This window comes from Micrasema longulum, unplaced genomic scaffold (assembly GCF_059751315.1).
Source record: "Micrasema longulum isolate JH-2025_06_02 unplaced genomic scaffold, ASM5975131v1 h1tg002509l, whole genome shotgun sequence".
In the NCBI taxonomy this organism is placed as follows: domain Eukaryota; kingdom Metazoa; phylum Arthropoda; class Insecta; order Trichoptera; family Brachycentridae; genus Micrasema; species Micrasema longulum.
In genome coordinates this window covers 1-24,021 of record NW_028279651.1, presented here as the reverse complement: position 1 = coordinate 24,021, position 24,021 = coordinate 1, and the positions used below count along the sequence as shown (strand labels likewise).

Below are 24,021 nucleotides of genomic sequence, written 5' to 3'. Positions count from 1 at the left end.
GAATTAATCAAAATGCAAACAAGAATTAAGGCAGACGTTGCGTTGGTGATATTCTAGTACAAACGGCAAAAACTGTTTACATCCGGGGCAAATACTCAAAATGACGCTGATGGTGACGTTTAAATAATAATAGCTGGAGTTCAGCACATACCCATGTCATTCCCAGAAAACAGTTCATTAGCATACAGCAGGTGGGTATTTCCTGTATTAAATACGCCAGAAATTCATTGCACAGATGCTCAAAGTTTTTAAAGTTTAGATCCGTTTTACAACCTAAGATATGTGTTAGACCTCAGCCACTCTTCGTTCGGTGTATTTCTCACTATTTCAATCAGTAGCAACATATGGCATAATAGGATGGGGTGGTTGTGTTCAGACAATCTACAGACCGCTCATGATAACCCAAAAAACAATCAAAGAAGAGGCCAAAGTTCTATCAATTAGACACATCTATTATAAGTCATGTCACAAAGAACACAACAGGAAATAATAACAAGATATTCCTCAAAAGTAAATTACTAAGTACCAAAAAGTAAAATAACTTTGGCTAGGAGACATTTCTCTGTGGTAGGTCTAAGAATTTTTAATTTACTAGATCAAGTTACAAAGGAATCTGAGTCATTTTCGAAATTCAAATCTGGTTTGAGTAATTGGTTTGCTCGAACGGGAATGGATTTCTGCGATCAAATGTGGACTAACTGGTAAATGATTAATATGTATTTATAAATGTAAAATGTAATAATGAATAAAGTATCAATGATGTGTATAAACTTAATATATATGTATATGTATGTATAAAATATAATGTAAATATGTATGTGCAAATATATGTATATATGTGTGTGAATGTATGGTTATGAATGCATTATAAGTGCCCCGACTCATCACGGATTTTCTAGCGAGTCGAAGCAAGTTCACAGACATGGGACGTTCCTGATTGTGTCGCTATAAACTGTGTCTCTGTCCTTTATGTATAATGTAATTAATAACTAAATATATAAATAAATAATAACAATTTATGTTTTATGGTAAATGGTAAATGGATCATGCACATCGTAGTAAGGCATTTCTAAAGGAATCAAATAGCGATATTTGATTTCACCATTGCTGTCCAACGTATTTATCGATAATTGTATGAATAAACTGAAAGGTAAAACAGAAAAGAACAAAAGCAAAAATGGATGATTTAACTGTCAGTAAGAAACTTCAGCCCTACGGGAAATTAGATATACAATTAATGTTTTCTTCGACGTGGTAAAAATTGGAGTATTAACTCTTTCTTCCCGGTGATGTGTAGCTAGTACATATGGCATCTAATAACTTTAATATCTCCATAAATATAAAAAAATATAGATTAAGATTTTCGGTATTTCGGATTGAGATAGTAAGAAAAGTTACAAAGGACAGAGTGTGGAATATTCATAGCGGTTTTATGAATGGAAGAGGATGTATGGATCAAATCTTTGCTTTACGAAACATGACAGAGAAATTTCTTGCTAAAAACCAAAAAAGTGAATGGTAACCTGACAAGGGCTGTTGCGTCTCTGTACAAGGACAGCACAGCATGTGTTAGGGGGAATGGGTCGTTCACATCGTGGTTTAACATTCCTAAAAGAGTCAAACAGGGATGTGTAATGTAACCATGGTTGTTCAACATATATATCGATAACTGTATGAATGAACTGAAAGATTTAAGAATGGTAGCAAAAATGAGTCGTATAATTATTAACTGTCTTCTGTATGCGGATGATGCCGTGTTTTTGCTAGCAGCAAAGAAGACCTACAATTCTTGGTAACAAAAGTTTACGATGTATACAAGAAAAGCTATTTGCTTATAAATGCTGATAAATCAAAAGTGATGAAAATATAACTTAATGTGAGATCAGTGGGAACGGAGGTACTCTGAATCAGGTAGAAGAATTTGTGTATCTGGGAAGTATGTTTACTAGGGATGAAAAGACCGAGAAAGATATTGAAAGGAGGGTGAGTGCCGGGAACAGGGTGAACGGCGCACTGAAATCTACTTTGGCAAACAAACCGGCTCTAAATCTTGCAAAAACAGATTTCAATTATACTACTTGACACCGCAAATTCAACATTCTCCATTGAGTTGGTTAAGCATTTTTAAAAATCTCACAATTATTTTTTCAAATTTTTTCGCAAATATCTCAGATATTTCTTCAATGGAGATTTCTAAGTTTGCTTATGATACCCTCAAATATACAAAAACGTTAGCGAAGCTACGCCGAAGCGCGACGCCTAGTTTAAGAACTCTCGTTTTAGAGTTTAGAGGTATATAACTCCAATTGAGATCCAAACATATTAGTTTCTGTTTTCAAACTCATTCGAAATGAAGTTCATAATTGGCATAATTACTTTGGGTCTTGTGGCAATGAGCCAGGTAAAAAAATGTTTTCATTACGATCGGAGCAACCCTTAACACTTATCTTGGCAGAACACAATTTTTTTTTAAATAATTAATGTTACCCAGTGTGTAAAGTGGCCACTTAAACCAGCCAGCGACAGGTCATAAGCCCTGTGAATGCCTAAACAAAATGTTTTCCCTCTCTGTTGCAACAAATTTAGATCTAAATAACTCCCTAGGGAAGAAATCCAGCCAGTCTGCAAACTTTGGACATACTCAATACAGTGTTGAAAAACAAAGTTGTCTTATTTATTTATACAAACAAACAAACTATCACGCTGTTTCCCCGTAATGGTAGGCAGAGAGGATAGACCGCCACATCACTTTATGTTTGCGTACACATCTCGCTTCCTCTACATTCATACGTCTTCTCATGCACGCGCGCCGATTATTCCGACTATTAACAGCTCTATCTTCAAGTATTTGTTGGATTTGGTCATGCCATGTCTTTCTCGGTTTTCCTCTTTTTTTGCATCTATCAACATTTGCATCCTAAATATTGTTAGTAGTTCTTTTTCTGTCCATTCGCTCTACATGTCCAAACCAATGCAGAGCTCCTTTCTTCATTTTGTCGAAAATGCTTATCTCAGCCTTGCATAATGTACGGATCTCAACATTTGACACTTTTTTTTTTACACTTTATTACATATTTTTTTTGCCCCACAACAGGCCAGGAGGCCTAATTACAGTGGTGGATTACATCACAGAGCACCCAGGCTTGAGAAAAATCACATATTAATTGTTGTGTTCTCGCCGGGAATCGAACCCGGAACCTTCCGTGCGTGAGTCAAGCGTCTTGACCACTACACCACGGAGGCCGCCTGCCCGCCGATTTGAGCATCTATTGAACATAGTTTTACTATATATTCGCCTGAGAGCATTTCAACCACGTTCACTCGGCTTTCATCCTTCCTCCGCCAGTTCCTGATGGAGAACGTTTTTAGAAAAAGAAAGTCTACAGAGCTTCTGACCTGTCATCAGATGATTTAAGTGGTCATTTTAAACACCATTTAACATTCACCATTTTACCTATGTTTTAACATACATATTTCAAGCTTTCTTCCATTTGTTAGTTTTAGTGGAGTAAAACAGCTAAAACCTTTGTTGTGAAGAGATTCATCTAATTGAATTATTTCACATACTAGGCAACGCCTGAAACCAATTTTCCAATTTTTATACACCTTCATAGATGATTAGGTTAAATTACAATATTTTGAGGTTGTTCAAATGTTTGTAGACAAAAAACTGGATGTCACCTCAATTAAGCATTTTAAATTACAACAGAGATGGAGAACATTTTACACCAGGATTAACGTTTATTGAAAATAAATATTTTATGTTAATCTTGCCGGGAATCAAACCCGTGACTTCGAGCTTGGCGTTCAAATGAAAAACTTATATTATTCTTAACTTTGATGGACTTATTACTACTTGATTTATTATTTAAGGATTTTTATCCTATTCGTATACAGGGTTTTAGCTTATTTTTACTAACATGGCTTGTATTCTTTTTTAATCTCCCCGTACACAGAGACATTTTGAATAACTGTTTTTTTTTTCGTTCAATTAAATTATAAACGTCTGAGAACGGGTACAGCAGTCTCCTATAACAAGCGTTATGAGGGTGCGGCGGTGGAACTAGGTTGGACGCGTGCTGCGTGGAAGGCTCACTAGAGCCTTAACGCAAGTTACCTCTTTTTCACATCTGCGAGCTCCCATCGACACGGAAGGCGCCGATGATGTTCTTTCGGCTTTATTCGGCGCAAGAAAAGAACGTGACGTGGGAGAAGTACGGATATAAAATGTAATTTTACCAAAAGGCGCGGTAAAATACCGTATTTTACGGTAATTTTCAGTAAAAAAAGAATACGAAGTATTTTTTTTATTTTTCGAACATATAATAATATAACAAATACAAGTAACTTTGTTTTAGAATACGTTACATGACAGTGAAAACCAGATTTTGATACACCGGGTGGTTGTCATTTTTTTACTATAAAATTTATAGGGACGTAATTATACGCAGAACGCTGATTATTTTCAAAATGGCGGCATGAGTAGTGGTCATCTAAGGTCACAAACTTAAGGTTTTACTGTGGGCCTGATGTCCACTGATCCTTTTAAATTTAAAACATTGTAACCTTTTTTATCAAAAAACGTGAAAAAAGTACAGACCTAATGACCTTGAACGTCCCTTATTCAATAATAAATTTCAACAACCACCCCATGGATCTAAACCTCGTCTTTACTGCCGTGTAACGTGTCATAAATAAAAACTATATATATATTTTCGAAAAATAGAAATTAGTACATCATATTCATTTTTTTCCGAAAATTAAGGTAAAATATCGTAAAATACCATATTTTCCCAGAATCTGGTCAAATTAACGTAAAATACAGGGGTAATTTTACCAACTTGCATTTTTAGAGGGGGGATGAGAGTTCTGGCTGGCAATAGGGTTTCCTGGAGGCGTCTGGTGATGTCCACATTCTCGAAAAAGAAGAATGAAGAAATAATATGTTTCATAGTTTGTGAAAATCCCTCTGGATCTGAATTGATTAAATTAAAGTCCCTTGTGATTTGGAGATGCTCAAAATATTGTTAGCTGTATTTTCGTTAGAACGATTTTATAAGCATCTTCGTTTTTCTGTTTGTATTTTTACAGCAAGTTGCGCTTCATCACATCCGCTTCCCCTGTCTAGCAACAAGCCTCGCAAACCCAGCAACGGTAGTGAAGGTTCGCAACGGGGACTTTTCAATAGACGACCCCAGGGTGAAGAAATACGCCTACTGCGTCTACAACGCCATACATCTGGTCACTCCGGATGGAAAAATTAACAAGCAAGCTGGTCTGAAGCACCTCGATCCGCAGACAAATCCCGACAAGTTCTCCGCAGCTGTGGACGCCTGCAATGACATGCCCGGCTCTTCGGTCGAAGACACATTCTGGAATGTTCTTGTCTGTTATAACGAACAGTATCCCGGTGATATTTATGCTCTTTAAAATGATCAGTTACTCCCAGCGAAACGACTTGAAATCAATCGATCTAGAGAGGATCTCCTATTTCTAACAAACCGGCTCTTCCGCAAATTACAAATTCTGGAATGTTGTCATCTGTAGTAAAATATGATATTATTGCTTTTGTAACTGATCAGTCACATACACAAAAAGAAACAAATTACAATCGATTAATTTATAAAGGATCTCCCGTTTTTTAAATCCCTATCGCTTAGTTTTCTGCAGCTGCAAATACCAATCTAATTTTTACGAGGATCGTAAATTCTGGAATGTTCCTGTGCGTTATAACAAGCAGTACTCCATTTGTATTTTTGCTTTTAAGGCAGATGAGTACCAGGATAATTTAAATCGCATGCCATCATAGATGATATAACGTCGAGACGTTTGTAAATCTCAATCGCTTTATTCACTAATCAAGTTTGGTAGCTCTTCAATCTCCCATAAATTACCGGCTTGAAGAGATCTGGCTACTAGTACACGGTAATAAAGGAATCAAATCGAATACTGTGAAATAATAGTCGGATTAACAAGCTACATATACCAATGATGGCACGCAAATTACATGAACCCTGATGATGGACGCTGTAAAACGAAAGATGTTGAAAAATAATGCAAACGACACACACAAAAACCCATAAATATTCATTATGCATCTGAACGGCTGTAAAATTTTGGTAACAAAGGATTGAATTATAAAGTTACGCCTAGTTTTCTGCAGTTGTGGACTCTTGAAATAATCAACAGAACAATTTGACGAAAGTCAAATTCTGGAACGTTCTTGTCTCTGTAACTAAACAACAACAAATTTTGCTATTGTATCTCATCTCACAAAGAAACTTATTGGATTTGATTGATTTTTTTAAGGTCTCTTGTTTAAGATATTGTATGACACCTTTTTTTAATAACAATTTACCAGAAAAACTGACATTACTGTTTTATGTTATTTTATTTAGCTATTCTTTAAAACAATTATGTTTAATTTTAAAGGGTATGGTATTGGTAATATGTCGAAAATGAAGTATTTGAGCTAATATGCAGTTGTGACGCCGAAACAAATTCATATAACTGAGCTTCAAAAAGAGATGAGATGAAAAATGTGTTGAGATGAGAGAAAAAGAGATGAGATGAAAATAATAATAACTCAATAATGAAAAGCATTTTTTAAAATCCAAATCCATCGTTCGTTTTTCTCTTGTGCGTTATATATTTTTTTAAATTCTGTGAGTTATTGTTTATTATTGTTATCCAAAACATTTTTCACTTTGTGGTATGACATTTTACACTTATTTGTTTATTAATTTGTATAAACCACTTAATTTTGGTTTATACAAATTTATAAACAAATAAGTTATTATTTAAATTGGACGTAGTTAGCCGAACAAATATGGAAATTTTATCACAGAATCTTTTTCAGTTTTTTTTTTAATTAACGCAATAACGTTATAAAACATACAATACAATAAAACATGACGTGTTGTACATACATTATTAATTTTTAGGCGTCACGTAAGATGTTGTACTGTGAACTGATCTAAAAAATGTAGACGCCTTTAATACAAATGTTGGCACTGAGTAATTCAGTTTGTTGTTGACAAAATGAAGTTCGCCATTTTAATATTGAGCGTTGCTTTCTTATTGACTGCTTGTCAGGTAAGCAATTTGGAACGGTACAGTACAATTCTTTAGCTAAAAATCAGGGATTTCAAGAATTTCCTTTATGTGATAGACCGCTTTATATTTATTTCATCAAAATATGTTATCATCATTGACCCCCTTTTCGTTGTAACGTCCTGTTGTGAGGAGTGTGAAAAATGACCAATTTTCTTTTTGAGTAAAAGAATAAAAGATTTACAATAAAATTTCAACTTAATTCTCAAAATTAAATGGTGCCTTTATTATTGTGAGACAATGCAAAAAGTGAGCCAAACAAATAAATGCAGATCAAATCCATCACAAAATGCACGGTATTTACCAGTGTCGTTCAACCAGTAAAGATGAGAATCTCCAAAATTTAGACAATAATTATACCGACCTTCCCACAAGAATCAAGATAAAAAATAGGATTCAAAATTTAAATAATCTCGGAGCCTCAATAATCACTGTATATTGCTACTTAAAATATGTAGATCAGGTAATTGCAAAATAACAAAGGCATTTTCTCGAACTTACGATTTTTTTCTTACAAGCAAAAATTATAAAGTTTTGTGCGTTTCTCTAGCTAAATATAAAATCTAGAAGACCAAATTGCAAATGATTTGGAAATTAAATGAAAATGAAAATAAATATTAAATATTTGATTCTTGACACTAATCATCCACGTTAAATTCTTTAAAATCTTCTTTGTAGACATTTAAAGTTTTTTCTGTTTCAAATAGCCGGAGTATTGTGGGAAAGGTTTCAGTTTTTATAGGTCCATTTAGCCAACATTTTAGCGTAAATCATTCCTCTAAATAAAACTTCGACCGATCTTATTGTCGTTGATTCGGCATCGGGTTAAATAATTCAGATTTTATATATAAAATTGGCGTAAAGATAATCCATTATAAAGATGGTAAAATACCATATATTTTAAATATAAAAAAAGGAGTATTTAGGAAGCCTATAATTATGGAAAAAAAAATCATTGGATTCCGTGTTCTGGCAAATTGAAACGACAATACAATTACAAATTTAATTACATAGAACTAACATGCCGTAAGCTCCCACGATATAAAAAAACTACATCTTAGATTATAGGCCAGGATGAAATATAATCGTTACACCGTACCCAAATAAAACACAAACGCAGCGTAGCAGCGTCCTACTAATAAAACAGACGTGTTGTCAGTGTCAATAAGAAAGTTCAGTATTTTTAAATATGTTTTTATTAAAAAATATCTCAACCAAAGAAAAATTAAAAATTGTATATTACGCTTTAATCCAGTCTTCGCTAACATATGGTATAATAGGGTGGGGAGGAGTTTTGGACGCGCATAGCCGCTCAATAGAAATTCCACAGAAAAATATAATTAAAATAATTTATAAAAAACAGACTATTTCCTAGTAACAAATTATACGTAGAGAGTGGACTTTTGTATTTTTGTGTATTTTTGTAATTTTATTTCTACGTAAATAATACATGTATGGGTATAAACAAATTTAAAAAAAAATTAAATGTCAATCAAACTAAGCTTATTTTCGATGATTTTTCAAAGTTTTCTGATTTTGAAATTACTCTGTCTGTGACGTCACAACCTCTCCTCGATGAGTTCTGCTAATTGATAAATTGGCTTTTCGTTAACTTGAAATCTATGACACTCTATTGTTAGTTGATTTGGAATAACTAGTGACGTTATTCAATGTAGTTAGATTTTTCACGTATTTACAAGAAACTTCATCGTGCAATTTAAAGTTCTAATTTTTACTTGGCGTAAGAAAACATTTTTTATATCAGATTTCCCGTAGCACTAAACTTCCCCCTTCCTAAGATTTCATAACTTAACCAAAACCAAGTAAGGATAAGCACTTCTTAGTGGACAGATGGTTTCTCTGCTGGCACTGACAAGGGCATATCGGACTGTGGCGTCGGAGAATCTTCCTGTAGTTGCAGGAGTTCTTTCAATAGATTTTAAGACGAGAGAGGCAGTAGTAAAGCGCTCTGTGAGGAGAAAAAAGAATATGGTATACTTTGGTATTAAGCTACAGCCTTTTGAGATAAGATTTAGCGTACTTTGTGATCTTATGCGAGGCGTAACTCTTAATCAATGGCAGAATAGATGGGACATTGCATGTATGGGGAGATGGGTGTGGTCTTTTTAACCTTCCATCAAACACACGATGTGTAGTAAGTTTTTGGTGTTTGACCATCATACCGCACGGTTTTGGGACATGGGAAGTTTAGAGACAAGCTTCGTAGCTTGGATTTGCCCTCGTCTCGAGGTCTCGAGCTGTGCTTGCCGAGATGACCATCAATCTGTGTGTTATTGGATGATGTTGGAGATGAGATGCTGAATCGTTTGACAGGATTCATGCAACTAGCGTGGAATTTGGATGTGATGGACAGTAGTACAAATTTTACACTCTTCCGTCGGTTTGTCCGGACTTGGGTATCTCGTTGGGAGCTCTTTAGGTGCGCGGACGCCTAGGTGGGTAAAATAAGGTGGGACAGGCAACTGTTCCTGTGAGATGGTGATTCAATTGGGACTGCGCTTCCGTCTAAGCGGAACGCAGTCCTTTGTTTTGTCCCCCCTTACGGGGGTGGTATTTGGATCCTTTGCTGATCACCCAGGAAGTCTTTTTTTATTCAAAGCCGTTTCTCCCATTGTAAAAAATTGTGTTTTTAAGTAAAAACATAAGTATGTTTGTTGTGTTAGTTATGTTTGCTCTGTTACTTTAGTTTTAAATCATTGTTTTTGTATGTTTGCATACGTTTATTCGTGTCAATTGTTTGTGTGAGTAAATATTTTTGAATAATAAAAAAACAGAGGTATTAAGGGGATCTTGAGGGGTGAGGACATCGTGTTGGCTTCTGTTCATACATCCTCCTCCTCCCTCCTTAATCTATATAGAGTTTGTATTCCTTAGGAATATTCATAATAACTTTCCTCTATGCGCAGCTAACAAAGAGTCTCTCAAGAATCTATGACAGCTGCGGGTGGATGGCGGGCTGAAGGATATCCCCGTTAAGAGGATTACCACTTGAGCCCTCGCAAGACCCTGCAGATTGAATCTGCAGGCAACCCTGCTAGAATGAATCTCTCTGAAACATTTAGTTGTAGGTTCTGCAGTGCAGATGATGTCAGACCTTTAGACGTGTTTGTTGAATGTGACGCTTTATATCATAAAAGAAGTTGCATTTTCGGTGGACCATTGTTTGAACTTGAACGTAATGCGCGTAACGTTAAAAACACTTGCCCCTTACCTATAACCCAATGCTAAAGACTTGGGCTTAAAGTAGGAGATTTAACAATATATGTGAAATCACACGCACTTTTTTCAGTAACCCAGCTCATCAAAGATCTAAGGCATGGAGAGCCATCACATTAGATCCACATAGGTTACAGTGATGACAAAAGCATGTTTAGCACTGACTGCCGTCTACAAAAATGAAATATAATAGATATTTCTTTGATATGCCGTTAGAATTATTTTTGCATTCTTCCGAAACAAAATTTGCTGTCTCAATGTAGACTATTTGTAATTTTCTATTCTGCTTCATCATATTTGTATAATTTACTAGTTTCTTTGTCCGCAGGGTATAATAACTGCTCGTCAGTACGAAATTATTCTCTATGCTCAACACAACTGTACTATTTCTTCTGGAGCAAATCCTGCTCTTATAAAAAGAGTCCGACAAGATGATTTTTCAATGCACAATGATGAAATAAAATTATACGCTTATTGTGTCTACCAAACTCTAGGTCTTTTGAATTCGAACGGAAGTCTGAACAAAACTGCGGGTTCAAAAATGCTACCAAGTGAAACTGATCAAATAAAATATAATGCAACTGTAGATTCATGTAATAATAGATTCGGATCTAGTAAACCTTCGAAGTTGTGGAACATTTTGGTCTGCTATAATAGAAAATATCCTGAAGATATCTTTGTCCTGTGATTCCAAAGTTTTATCTTACCTTTCTTAAAAACTGTACATTATATTGCAAATAAAGTATTATTTTCAGGTACGTTTCTTTTTTACAATCGACTGACCAGTTTTCCTGAATCAAATAGTTTTGCACAGTAAAATTATGATAAATTTATATATTTAAAATTAAGGTTGCATAGAAAATAACAATGAAGTTAAGAATATGGAGTTATTTTATTACAAACTAAAATGCCTTTTGTCTAGATTATTTTTTCAACTTTATTCTAAAAAAGTAACTTGTTTCTTATTAGCCATAAAATCTTATAGTCAAAAACCCTTAGGAATTCCGGCATCTTAAAATTGTAAGACCTCTTAAAATCTTTATTAAGCTGCAGACTGTGTTAAGAGAAGCAAAACTAAAAATTCATATTAAAATTTGTGTATGTCTTGTGTTTTTAGGGTTTCATAACCGCTGGTCAATATCAAGCTATTATTCGTGCCCGAACCAACTGCGTTCAAACTTCTAAAGCTAATCCTCTTCTAATCCAAAGAGTCCAAAGAGATGATTTTTCATTCTATGACTACGGTGTAAGAGTATACGCATACTGTGTATACCAAACTCTTGGCCTGCTCAACTCAGATGCAAGTTTGAATCTGGTTGCTGGTGTCAATATGCTTCTGGGTGAAACAAACCCTTTGCTTTACCTTGATTATGCTAAAGCTTGCAATACCAGATTTGGATTCACGAAGCCGTCAAAATTATGGAGTATTCTAGAATGCTACAATCAGAAGTACCCTGGAGATGTCTTTGTCCTGTGATTCTGCATAGTCAGTGTTCTGGTTTTGGGGGTAACATTACATTTACTTTCTATATTATCAAAAATTTGTTCCTTATAAAATCTTTCTACCAATAAACAAAAGTCATTCAAGCAAGATTTTTTCTGTCTCGGACGAACTATTTCATGTAAAAAAAAATATTTGTAAAATCTTATAATACTTACTCAATATATATAAATTTTTTTTAAAATAGAAATAAGACAATACATTTAAAATAATGGTTTTACGGCAAATTTTTAGAATAACACAGAAAATAAAATGACATTCTAGATAAAGGTGTTTTGAAACTGAAAAAAAAAGGCCAATATTTCTTGAAATCAGTTTGTTTTAATTGTGTTTGAAATAATAAATACAAGCATTTTAAAAAAAATGATATTCAACAAATATTTTCCGCCACTAGCAATTATCTAACGCATTGTGTTGGTCCAAATTTTTGCCACTTTTTCCAATAAATCCGGCGTTATTTCCAATTTGGCAGGTACAATATAGGCTTCAATGCAATGCTTCAATAATAATTAGTTTGTTTCCCTATAGACCATGTACGTAACGTAGTTCCATTGAAAATAATCCAACGGCGTCAAATCACAGGACCGTGGAGGCCAACTAACAGAACCATTTCTGGAAATGATGTTGCCACCAAACTTGTCACGCAGTTAATTCATGATTTCACAGAAAGCCCTATGTGTGCGTTTGGCAAACTGAACACTGATTTTCATTTTTTTTGCGATTTGCAAGCTTTGTACTTTGCGTACGAAAATTTTAGGTATCTTCGTCACATAAGATGCATTTAAATATACTAAACATAAAAAATTATAAAAATGTATACGTTTTTGAAGAGAGATTTTGATTTTACTTTACAGACAGTTAAAGATACTTCCCATGTATACCATAATTGAAACAATCGACAGAGAAATATATTTTTTTTAAATTGAAGAAAATGGGAATAAAAGGAACAGCAATACAACGGTTCAAAAATATCTGAGTGACAGATTCCAAATAACAAAAGAGAATGACGAATTTTTTCTGTAGCTTAAAACAGCATTGGGAGTACCACAAGGAAATGTTCTTGGACCACTTCCATTTATTATATTCATTAATGATATTGTAAAGACATTAAAATATTATAAAATGAGACTCTTTGCGGACGATGCTTTTATATATATACCGGAAGAAAATGATAAAACAATAATGGACACATTGAATCATGATCTAAAAAATATATCTCTATGGCTAAAAATTAATACATCAAAATAAAATGTTAACAAAACAAAATATATGAATATAGGAAACAGAAAAATAGAAGTTATGACATAAATTATCGTAGATAATGAAAAACTGAATGAATTTAGTGAAATAAAATATTTGGGTGAAATAATAGATTTCGAACTTATATTTTATCAAAATACTAAGATGGTAACAAAATTAATTGCAAATAAAAATAATTTTGGGATGAATTAGAAGATGTTGTTGATAAGAATTTAGGCAAAGTTGTTCACAATACAATCATTAGTATAAATAGCAGCATATTATTTTTAAGAAATTTACAAACAAATTATATTACAAAACAAAGCTTTTTGAAAAAAATAATTTAAAAACCAATACGCAAGTGTAAATTTGATGTTAAAAGAATATATTATTTTTGTATTTTCAATTTTATATCATTTACGTGCTTTTTTTATTATTTACGAGCATAGAATTAAGAATAGTCCAGAAGGAGCGTAGAATCATATTTGAATACATCAGACTGAGTCCAATAATTTCCCCACTATGCCCCACTTTGGCCGCGCGCATTGGTGATGTCGCCGCGTAATGTTGCACGATGGGAAAAAATTTAATTTGTTTATTTATTTATATTTTTACATTGTTTGTATTCTTTTTTTTATACAGAATAATGTTCCCTCACTGGGGTGTCCCGTGCCGAGAAAAACCTTTTGCAAAATGTGAAACATGCCTAAGATTAGCTATTTAACAAAGTTAACATAATAATAACAATAAAAAAAAACGTAATTAATCCAATTAACCTAATTATAATTAACAGAGTAAACAATAAAAAACAAAAATATTCACAAAAAAAAAACAATTTATATAGACCAATTTAAAAAATTCATAAACTGTGCATACATTTTACCTATTTGGGTTGATCCATTCATCGGTCCGTGCGCAACCCACCTGCACTATCCATTTCTTAATAGCAATTTTATATTGTGAGAATTTACTTATTGTCCTCTTGAATAATGGAAGTAGATTGTACACTTTAACCGAACCGAGAATTATAACACAAATGTGAGGTAAAAGAAAAGCAATATGTTAATTTCTCTAAAATTTATTGTGCACGCGGAAACATCGATTGACACAGCAGAGTAGATATGTAAAGGGTCATTTAATAAGAGTAGTTGAATTTATGAACTTTGAACTTATAATATAAAACAAATTTTATTTGACATAAAACGAATATTTTTATATCATGTTAAATAATATTTAAAGGTAATGTCGGTCAAATGTTCACGATAGAGTTGTTTAATCCGAGATCCAATTTCCATTAGTTCTCTCATTAGATGAGCAAAGTAGGGTAAAAAATTTAACAACCCTGGCAACACTAACGAAATGTTCATTTTGTTTTTTCGACAATTTGACAGATGGAAAAATAATTCAATGTTTAAGTGATGCATTTTCTACATACACATTCATTTGCTAATTGCACATGAAAAGTGATTGCATCCTGTTTTTCTAAGATCCTAGCAGTATTTCTACACTTTAAAAGGACACAACACGGAATAGTTGAATTCAAATCGGGAGTTGCGTACTGAGCGACGTCTACAAAGAAACTAATGGGTCAAAACGTAAACTTACTCATTTATGAGTTGTTTAGTCGCCTTCTGTTTGATGTGTGTGTGCGGTTTCTGGACTATTCTTAATTCTATGTTGACGAGTATGATGCTATTAAGAACTGTTAATAATACATAAATAAGAATATGTGTATTTAATACAAAGTGTGGCTCCCGTTCCTCGTGTGTGCTCTCCTTTTAATATATGTCCAAAGTATCGAGAGACAAGTTGAAACCTGCAACGATTTAATTACAACAGGTCGCTGACCATTGCAAAATGCTGTTCAGGACAGTGGCAATGCTCCAGATTTTGTGGTATTTTTCTTTTATTTTACGTAAAATTGTGCCTTTAATAATTAAACAAAATAATAAAACATTAAAAATATTTTAGTTATTAAATTGTACGGCGATGTTTCTTGAAAATGTATGAAAAAAAAAAGATTTTAATAAAAACAAACTACTTTTCGTGACGTCACTAGTTCTTCTGAATCTGCCAATGATAAGAGTTACAGTAAGTATTGTGATAGGTTCCCGGTTTACGGAAAGTCAACTGACGAATTAGCAAGGGGAAAAGAACTTGAGACGTCACACGCAAAATAATTTCAATTTCACAGATTGGTTTGAGATCACCACTGGAGTTCGTCAAGGTTGCGTCCTTGCACCGTTCGTTTTTATAATCCTCATGAACTTCATTTTAAGGTAGTCAATTCCACTTGATCGAGGAATATCCATCTCCTCCTCCCGAAAACTCCGTGACCCAGAGTATGCCGATGATGTGGTTATAATTGACGATTCAGTCAGGGATCTTAAGGACACTGTAGATAGCCTAAATAGGTACTCCGTGTGCATGGGTTTAAAAATCAATATTATATGTGTAAGAATTCATGTCTTGATGCTCGAAATCCCCTGACTCTGTCAAATCAAGTCATCAAAAGGGTCGAAAGTTTCAAATACCTGGGAGTTTATGTTACGGAAAATGGCAGCTTTCAAAAAGAACTGGGAGTCCGGCTAGGTATAGCAGGTGCCACTAGAGATTGGTTATTTACTCAGTGAAAACCAAATGCCGTCTACATGACGCCTGCATAACACATGTTCTTCTCTACGGATGCGAATCGTGGCACCTTACAAGGGCACGAACCATCAAAATTCTTAGTTTTGTGAATAGGTGTCTCAGAAGAATCTTGGGTATGCGGTGGTTTGACTTTGTGAGGAATGAAGTAATAAGAAAACGCAAACTCCAGTGACAACTATCATCAAGCGGAGGCGATATGGCTGGCTTGGCCATGTGCTGCGGATGCCTCCTGAGAGCCTTAACCACGCTTACCTACTTAACAAGGCATCAGGTTCTCGAAGTCCTAGACGTCCACTGCTAGCTGTTCATCGGCAGATCGTGTCAGAACTGCGGGACGTGAAACTGACTTGGGAGGGTGCGGATCTGACAGCCGACAGAGATGCTTAGAGGATGTTTGTGGATACCATATGCTCCAACTAGGGAGCGGACATAGAATAATATAAGAATTTGTATTTTATTAACAAATAAAAACTTCCTCATTGTACATTTTAAATTGTTTTTAAGAATATAATAATGTTTTGGTTGTAAATACTTCATTTCTACGGAATGTTTTTAGCAAACTTTGAATGCCGTTCGACCTTAAAAAAATATTGTTTTTATCTAATGCATGTTAACTTATTTTTGCACAAATTTGATAAAAACATCGTTTTCTTCTTCTTCTCTTAGTACCCTGTCAGGTATCCCCAACGTTGAGAATCATACTGGCAAAAGTCTCTCTGTCCTGTGCTGCCCGGAAAATCTGCTCCACAGTCCTGAAGCCAGTCCAGTCTCGTATATTTCGCAGCCAGGACATATGTCTTCTTTCAGCCCCTCTGTGACTCAATCTTGCCTTACAAAATTAAATGAAGCAAGTGGTACTTTTCTCCATGCCTTATATGCCCAAGATATGAAATTTTACGAACTTTTATGGTAGTTAAGAGTTCTCTGTTTGTTCTATCTCGACTTAAGACTTCGGAGTTCGTTATCAGGTCGGTCCAAGATATCTTAAGCCTTCTGCGATGCAACCACATCTCAAAACCCTCCAGCCTATTCAAAGTGTTCACTTTCAGAGTCCAAGTCTCACAGCCATACAACAATACAGACCACACATAACATTTTACCAATCTTTGCCTTATTTTTAAGTTGAGATTAGCATTGCAGAAGAGGGATTGCATTTTATTAAGAGCAGCTCTTGTTGTCTCAATTTTGCATTTAATTTTTATATCTGGGTCAAAGGTCTCTGTTACAATGCTGCCGAGGTATTTAAATTTGTCCATCTTTTCAATGTCACTACCCTTTAACTTGGGAGAAAATGCGGAGTAATCAAGTCAGCCAAATGTTATCCATTTTGTTTTGCCAACATTAGTTGTTAAACCCAGTTGTTCGCCAAATTCATCCACACTTTTAACAGCTCCTGAAGACTACAGCCTTAAGGAACATTTGCGTGGAAAGAAGTTTTTAGACGACTATGCAGTCTTGTGAGGATAAGAGGTTGGCAGAGGTGAGACTGATTACTAGGAAGCCATAAAAATGTTGAAGCATAGCTGCAAGAAGTGCATACGATTCGAGGACTACGTAGGAAAATAAAGAACAAAACCTCAGGGATAGAGCATGTCAATCTACAATCCTATGGCTATCCTCTCGACGGCTGCTGTGCAGGGGCGAATCGTCAAAATAAGCGATTACGCACAACTTACCGTTATATTTGACTTTCGATAATAATGTTTTACTAGCAGGCAATAGTTTGCTATCGCCGACTGTTACATGCTAGAAAATTTGGCCTCGCTTTATCGCCAGCGATCAGTTTAGTCTGAGATACATTTTTGATAAGGGAATATGGAAATCTAATGTTCAAACATAAGCAGAATGGTAAAAGTTACACAGTGTGTAAAGTGGCCATTTGATCCAGCCAATAACCATAAGCTCTGTTAATGCCTAGACTCCCATATTCCCTTCTCAAAAATGTTTTTCCTCTCGGTTGTAACAAATTTAAACATGACTTGTTTTATTGTTAGGTCGAAAACATATCAGGCATCCCTTGAATGTATAGCAGGTACTTTATACAAAAGTTTTATTAAATAAATAATATTACCCTTTAAAATTTTTATGGTTATTTCAATCATATTTATGTGCTATGTAACTTTACAAAACTCGATAGCGAAAAATCGGTTGGAAAGAAAACAATTTTAAAAATTCGGACTCCGAACACAGGTGTCTTTCTGTCAATAACGTTTTATAATAATGTATTTGCATATTGTTTTTGTAATCTTAAAATATTTTTTAAACAGGCGAATTAACAATGGAATAATATTCGTTAATTTAATTTCTGCTAAAGAACTAATGCGCAATTTTTTTATGCATTTAGCGATGCACAGAAGAGTATTTGCCCCAAAAATTCGATTAAGTGTCTCTTTTGTCAATAACGTTTTATAATTATGTATTTGCATATTCTTTTATAATCATAAAATATTTTTTTAACAAAAGAATTAACAATGGAATAACACACGTTCATTTAATTTTTACTTAAAAACTAATGCGCAGAAAAAAAATGTTTAAATGATGTGCATTATTCTGTTACTTAAATAAAAATTGAAATTCAGAAAAACAGTAAAAAATAATTTCATAAATCGAAAAACAAAATGCGGAAAAACTTATAAAATTATTTACAAAAATTGAAATTAATATACAAAAACTCCAGATAAAAATATTTACAAAAATTGAAACTTGGAACTACCAAACAGCGTCCCCTTGTTAATTTTTATATTTTTTTGTTGAAATTATTATAAAAGAACCGCCCCTGACGTAATTTCGAACAGTTACAAAAAAAAGTATATTTTTGTTAAATACTTCCTATACTTTATTTTGTTAAATACCTCCAGTACTAAATTATCTTCGAGCAATTATCGTATCAAAACTACTTGACTTTTTCACAGAAATGCCTTTTTTGTCGTAGTTATATCAAATAAAATTTATCTCAATTAAACAGTTTGTTTTAAATCTAGTTTTGTCTGATTGCAATTGAAACATTTTTTAATAACATTTAAATGATGCGGCAATGCCGTTTCACCTTTATTGATTTATTTTGTTCATTAACGCCCAAAAGGCATTTACAAAAAATAATAATGAATTACATGCTAACATACTAAATAATAAACAGAATATACAAAAAAAATATGTGAAATTAGTTAGAAAGAATATGATAAAAAGTTTTACAAAGTAAAAAAAAAAAAAAACAATAATAACAAAGGTATGCAAGAAAAAACAGTAAGCATATAAACAAAAAATGCAAAGATGTATCTTATGAAATAAATTCTGTAAGGCAAACAATAAATAAAGAATTACCGTAAGCAAGAAAGACATTTTTAAGTTAAATTTTTAAGTTAATAAACAAGCAAGCATATATTATCACGAAAAAATAAGAAATAAAAATATGTATCTATGAAATGCGTATTTGCCAATACTACAGTGCAATTTGATATAATGGTAAAAAATAAAAAACAAGTATTAGGTAATAAAAATAAACAACTAAGTATTTTTTTTAATTTATGAAATTGAATTGACAATAATGGTTTGACGAGCAGCTACAAATAAACTTGATATTGTGGACTTATAAGATGGTAAAGAATCGGACAGAATGTCTGCAGCCATTTCATAAGTGTTACCTTACCTACGCACTATGCAGTCTCGGTATCAATGAATTGTTTTGTTGGTTGGAAGAAGTACTGGAGCAATGAAACAGTAAAGTATAAGTATGTAAAGCAATATCAATAGTATGACTGAACGAATTGCAGATAAAAAGAAAATATCGTATTATACTACGAATACCAATAAACATGTGTAAAACGAATTTGGAAAAATTAATTGCATTTTTAAAATCAAATCGTTATTGTGGAGAAATGTTTTCATACATAACTTTAAAAATAAATTATTGAAAAATATGTCCTTACAAAAACGCGACATGTTTGGCCTTGATCATGAGGAAGTTCAGTGTCTTTTTTTATTTGTTAGTAGACTATTCAACTAACCCGAAAAATGTTTTATTTTAGTTTTATATATCGTATTATCAACGCTATGATTTTTTTAAATTTTGTATTTCTAAAATAACTCCCCGTGTTAGAAGTTCTTCTCTGTCAGTTCTTCCGATTGGTTCGTTTACGGTAAACAAACCGCATATCATTCACAGCTCCCATAGCATTGGTGACGTCGTTCAAAGTAGTGCGTTTTTATTAAAAAGTTTGTATTATATTTTTCGTACTTTTTTAAGAAACTTTCTCGTACATTTCATTTCAGTTCATCAAGCGCCCTAAAATTTACCACACGCAACAAAACATTTTTTTGTATTCAATTTCCCGTAGGGCTGAAGTTCTTTATTGTGACGTCAAATTTCTTGACGACATTCCGTTTAGATTTAAACGATAACAAACAAAATTCAAAATTTAACTGAATCGTGACGTTATAGCGGCGTGGCCAATGCGCTTGACTATTTTTGCGGGAATTCAAATTTATATATATTTTTTACTCGTCAGTATTTCATAGACCATTATTAATTTAAAATTGTAAAAATAAAATGGACGTTTCCTTATTATAAACTACAGTATGTGAACATAGTCTCGAGATAAAGTATTATGGCAAGCCAGAATCTTCCACAACTTGCGCACCCTGGTGGCAGCGACCTGCTTATTGCAGGTTATCGTGTCTTTGGAATATTTAATCGGATCAGTAGTTTCTAGAAGCATCTGAACTGCAGCCGCTGTGTTGATGCTTCCATCTTGACTGAGAAGATCGAGAGTCTTGTACACGCAGTAAGCATATTTCTTCAACTTAATATCGCTCATTTTGAAGTCACCATTTCGTAATTTCTTAATCAAAACTCCGTCGGCGCGTGATGATTCGGCACAGACTATTCGGGCAGATAAGACTTCAAGTTTTTGAGCAGCCATGAGACACTGGAAATAAATCAAATCTATATCAAAAACGTTTTTGGTTCAGGAGACAGAGTATTATTTGTTTCTGTAAGATTTTTATTTTTTTCATTTTTTAAGTTAATTTATATTATATAGTACGAGGCATATCCAGAAAGTAAGAGTATTTTACATTTACAGGGCTTATGACTTGTCATTGCAGGTTTAAGTGGCCACTTTACACACTGTGTCACAGTCACCAGTCTGTTTATATTTGAACATCTATATGCTCTCAATTCTTCCATCTGTTGCTCTTGAACTTCACAAAAATCAACAGATGGGAGAATTGAAGGAATGTGGATATTAATGTGTGTAAAGTGGCCACTCAAACCAGCCAGTGACAGGTCATAAGCCTTGTAGATGCCTAGACTTCTCTATTTTCTTCTGTAAAATGTTCTTTTTCTCTGTTGTAGTATATACTTAAAAAAAATATTTTGTTATTTACGTTATACAATAAGGAACATAGGGTCAGATAATCAGTTTGGATGGTGACAAAAATTGGATCCTGGAATGAGAAAAGGATTTTTATTAATGAAAGGAAGTTAAGGTTCTAGGTGTAATAATGTTTCAGGCGTTTCTTGAAAGTGATCAAGGAAAGGGCATTTTTCGAATGAAGAGTTATCTCATTCTAAAGTCTGGCACTTTAAACAAAAATATAATGTTGTATGTTGAGGAACGGAATATGTTCTCTCCTAAGAAGAGCGAAGTCGTAGACCACGAGCAGAAAAGTAATTGAAATTTCAGTTGCATTATCTGCACTGCAGAACCCTCATCTAGAAGTTTTAGAAAGGTTCGTTAATTTTTAATTAAGATAATAAGATAGATCAATAATTAACCATGTAAAACACAGCATGCAAATTTTTCTTAATAGTTCTCACTATGAATTTTGGCTTTCATATTTCAAAATATTCAAGATACGCCACAGTTGAAATACCAATTCAGTATACTCTGGATTCAATCAATTTAATTAAATTGTAATTAAAAAATAATCTTACTTGCCCCACAGCTATAACACTGGAAAAAACAAATACAATTATAGAAGTCTTCATTTAGGAAAGTTAATTAATGAAAAATGCACTTAGTTTTATACTAACCATCACCTTTGAGACGCAAAAGGATTTTAAAGTTTTTTTTGACTGAATTTAAAAAGTTTGTTTTTCCTTAATTTTTTCAACATTAATGTTTCTTAAGATTTATAACATTGAAATATAACACAGGTACGAACTGTTAAATATAATATCGCGTGTTTTATTAGAGTTTCTTTAAATTGAATGAAAAGCAGAAATGTCATTTTAAACTCGCGTTTTCTGTTATTTGCGGATGACTTAAAACTTTTTTAAAGGTGACAACTTTGGACGATTATTGTCTTCTCCAAGTGGATAATTATTTTGCTTGTTATCATTATCATTAGATTTTTTTTTGAGACAGAAGAATTTTATTGTATTTAATATACTTATATTTTGTACCTCTTAAATAATAAAATTGTTTTCCATTAAAAATTTTATCTGCACACATTGTTTAGTTATTTTTTCATTTCTAAATATGTTCTTTATACAAAACTGCTATGTTATATTAAGTATTTATGTAACACAATACTTTTTGATTTAATTTTTGAGTTTGTCACATTTTATTGAGGTGTTTATTTTATTTTTAATATGTATCTTTTTAAAGTAAAAAAAAACCGCGTGCCGTGTATATTAATAAATAAATAAATATATCTAATAGATGTGAATGGGAAAGACGAAACAAACTAAGGATTAATGTTTCTATGTGCTCGGTCATGTCTTTCACTATGGCCCAAAAGAATTACCAAAATCTGATAAGAATATCAAATGTTAAGGATCTGGACTTTAGATTTGTAAGCCCTCGGACATTTCATGAATACATAGAGGCAATCAGTGGTAAATCATTAAAGATGTTAGGATTCATTCTGCGCACTGCTAGGTTTTTCTTAAATACCCGCGTGCTGAGAACTCTTTACAACTCCTTGGTGCAAAGTAGACTCGAGAGGGGTTCCACGATTTCGGGGCCACATGAACTGAAGTACTCTCTTATGATAGAGAAAATCCAAATAAAATTTCTGAGATATCTCTACATAAAAGAGAGCGGGTATTATCCTCGGCTCTACCCGACCGAGTTTCTCCAGGGTATGCTTGGCTACAACAGTTAAGAGACTAGAAGGAATGTGTTTTTGACTATACGTTTTTATCGATTGTTGCGCGGTATGGTCGATAATCCTGAGATTCTGAGGAGCATTGATTTGTATGTACCTTAAACAGCGTCAGCATAAATTGTTTCATATTCCGATATACAGAACCAATCTACCGATGGTTATGCCTGTTGGAAGGGTTACTGTTATGCTGAACAACATCGCTCTGGATGTTGGTCTGTTCCATGTATCCGGAGCAGGATTCTCCTTATATTTTTTGTATTTTTATAATACGTATGTCTTTAATTTTAGTTTGTTATGTACATGTTATTTTTTAAATAAACGAATTGCCTTGAAAAAATAATTAATTGAATGAGGAATTCCAGCCCAACCAGGAATTAAATTTTAAAAATGTTTTCGTGTACGCGTATATATTTAAAAATTTTGGAGTAGGATGAAATATCTCAAAAACGCACGCAAAAATAAATAAAAAATGATAAAAATAGTGTTCATTTTTAAATCTAAATAATGAAGTCACTCCTTATAACTACGTGTAGTATTTTCGGTTTCCGCTCTAAAGCCCCCGCACCTTGTAAGGAACGTTTTGACCATAGAAAAAAAAAAGAGTATAATTTGTGATTGAAAATTTTTTACATTTCAACCAGAGATTATGCCAACTTTCTAGGTTTTTCTAAATAGAAACGTTCGTAAAAACAACCATAACATAGAAATGAGCAAATTTCGATCAACTTAATGAAGTAATCAAAGCAATATTCCATAGATTCTTGTCAGTTTTGTTATTGGCTGGAGAAATACAACTTACCGCGGTCAGTGAAAGTAAGAACGCCAACCGTTTCATGACGTCACTACTGAAAAGCAACACACTGATTAGTTATTTGGCGCGGTATTTGATAAATGTAACGTTAAAAAATCATATCTTCGTAAATAACCCACAAAAAAAAAAATTGCTTAGTTAAATAGTGCGCTAAAGATAGCTGTATAAATTCAGGAATTGCTCTGTCAGGTGATCACTAGGTATATTTGGGAATAATTATTGATAAATATTTTAAATGGACAGAACACATCGAATATATAACACAAAAAAATAGAATACTTTCCCACATCTTTAAGTCAATACGCAGCATCCTATCCCTAATTAAACTCAAGCAGCTATATTTTATTTTATGTAA

General features: G+C 33.3%; 3 protein-coding genes across 5 annotated transcripts; 2 read left to right on the top strand and 1 right to left on the bottom strand.

The window, feature by feature from the left end:
- Positions 1-2,278: 2,278 nt before the first annotated feature.
- LOC148272062 (B2 protein-like) lies at positions 2,279-6,370 on the top strand. Its single transcript, XM_088240583.1, has 2 exons — positions 2,279-2,401; positions 5,092-6,370. The coding sequence occupies exons 1-2, from the start codon at positions 2,351-2,353 to the stop codon at positions 5,428-5,430; spliced, it is 390 nt and encodes a 129-aa protein (XP_088096709.1). The 5' UTR covers positions 2,279-2,350; the 3' UTR covers positions 5,431-6,370.
- Positions 6,371-6,505: 135 nt separating this feature from the next.
- On the top strand, positions 6,506-15,426 carry LOC148272061 (uncharacterized). 3 transcript variants are annotated; one of them, XM_088240582.1, is made up of 3 exons: positions 6,506-7,095; positions 11,468-11,857; positions 15,370-15,426. In XM_088240582.1, the coding sequence occupies exons 1-2, from the start codon at positions 7,042-7,044 to the stop codon at positions 11,825-11,827; spliced, it is 414 nt and encodes a 137-aa protein (XP_088096708.1). In that variant the 5' UTR covers positions 6,506-7,041; the 3' UTR covers positions 11,828-11,857; positions 15,370-15,426. The 3 variants fall into 3 exon arrangements, with proteins under 3 accessions (XP_088096708.1, XP_088096707.1, XP_088096706.1); XM_088240581.1 differs by lacking the exon at positions 15,370-15,426 and adding an exon at positions 12,706-12,850; XM_088240580.1 differs by lacking the exon at positions 15,370-15,426 and having other exon boundaries at positions 11,468-11,936.
- A 4,884-nt stretch (positions 15,427-20,310) lies between these two features.
- LOC148272060 (uncharacterized) lies at positions 20,311-21,696 on the bottom strand (the record flags this gene model as incomplete). The annotated part of the gene is made up of 2 exons (XM_088240579.1): positions 20,311-20,667; positions 21,678-21,696. Coding segments are annotated over 2 exons (376 nt in total), but the record flags the coding sequence as incomplete, so codon positions are not given.
- Between the last annotated feature and the right edge of the window lie 2,325 nt (positions 21,697-24,021).

What these genes read in the sequence shown, in the direction of transcription:
- LOC148272062 (XM_088240583.1), top strand. Translation starts at nt 2,351, where the DNA reads ATGAAGTTCATAATTGGCATAATTACTTTGGGTCTTGTGGCAATGAGC. An exon ending in GTCTTGTGGCAATGAGCCAG is followed by an intron (nt 2,402 to 5,091) that starts GTAAAAAAATGT and finishes GTATTTTTACAG; the next exon opens with CAAGTTGCGCTTCATCACAT.
- LOC148272061 (XM_088240582.1), top strand. Translation starts at nt 7,042, where the DNA reads ATGAAGTTCGCCATTTTAATATTGAGCGTTGCTTTCTTATTGACTGCT. An exon ending in TCTTATTGACTGCTTGTCAG is followed by an intron (nt 7,096 to 11,467) that starts GTAAGCAATTTG and finishes TTGTGTTTTTAG; the next exon opens with GGTTTCATAACCGCTGGTCA.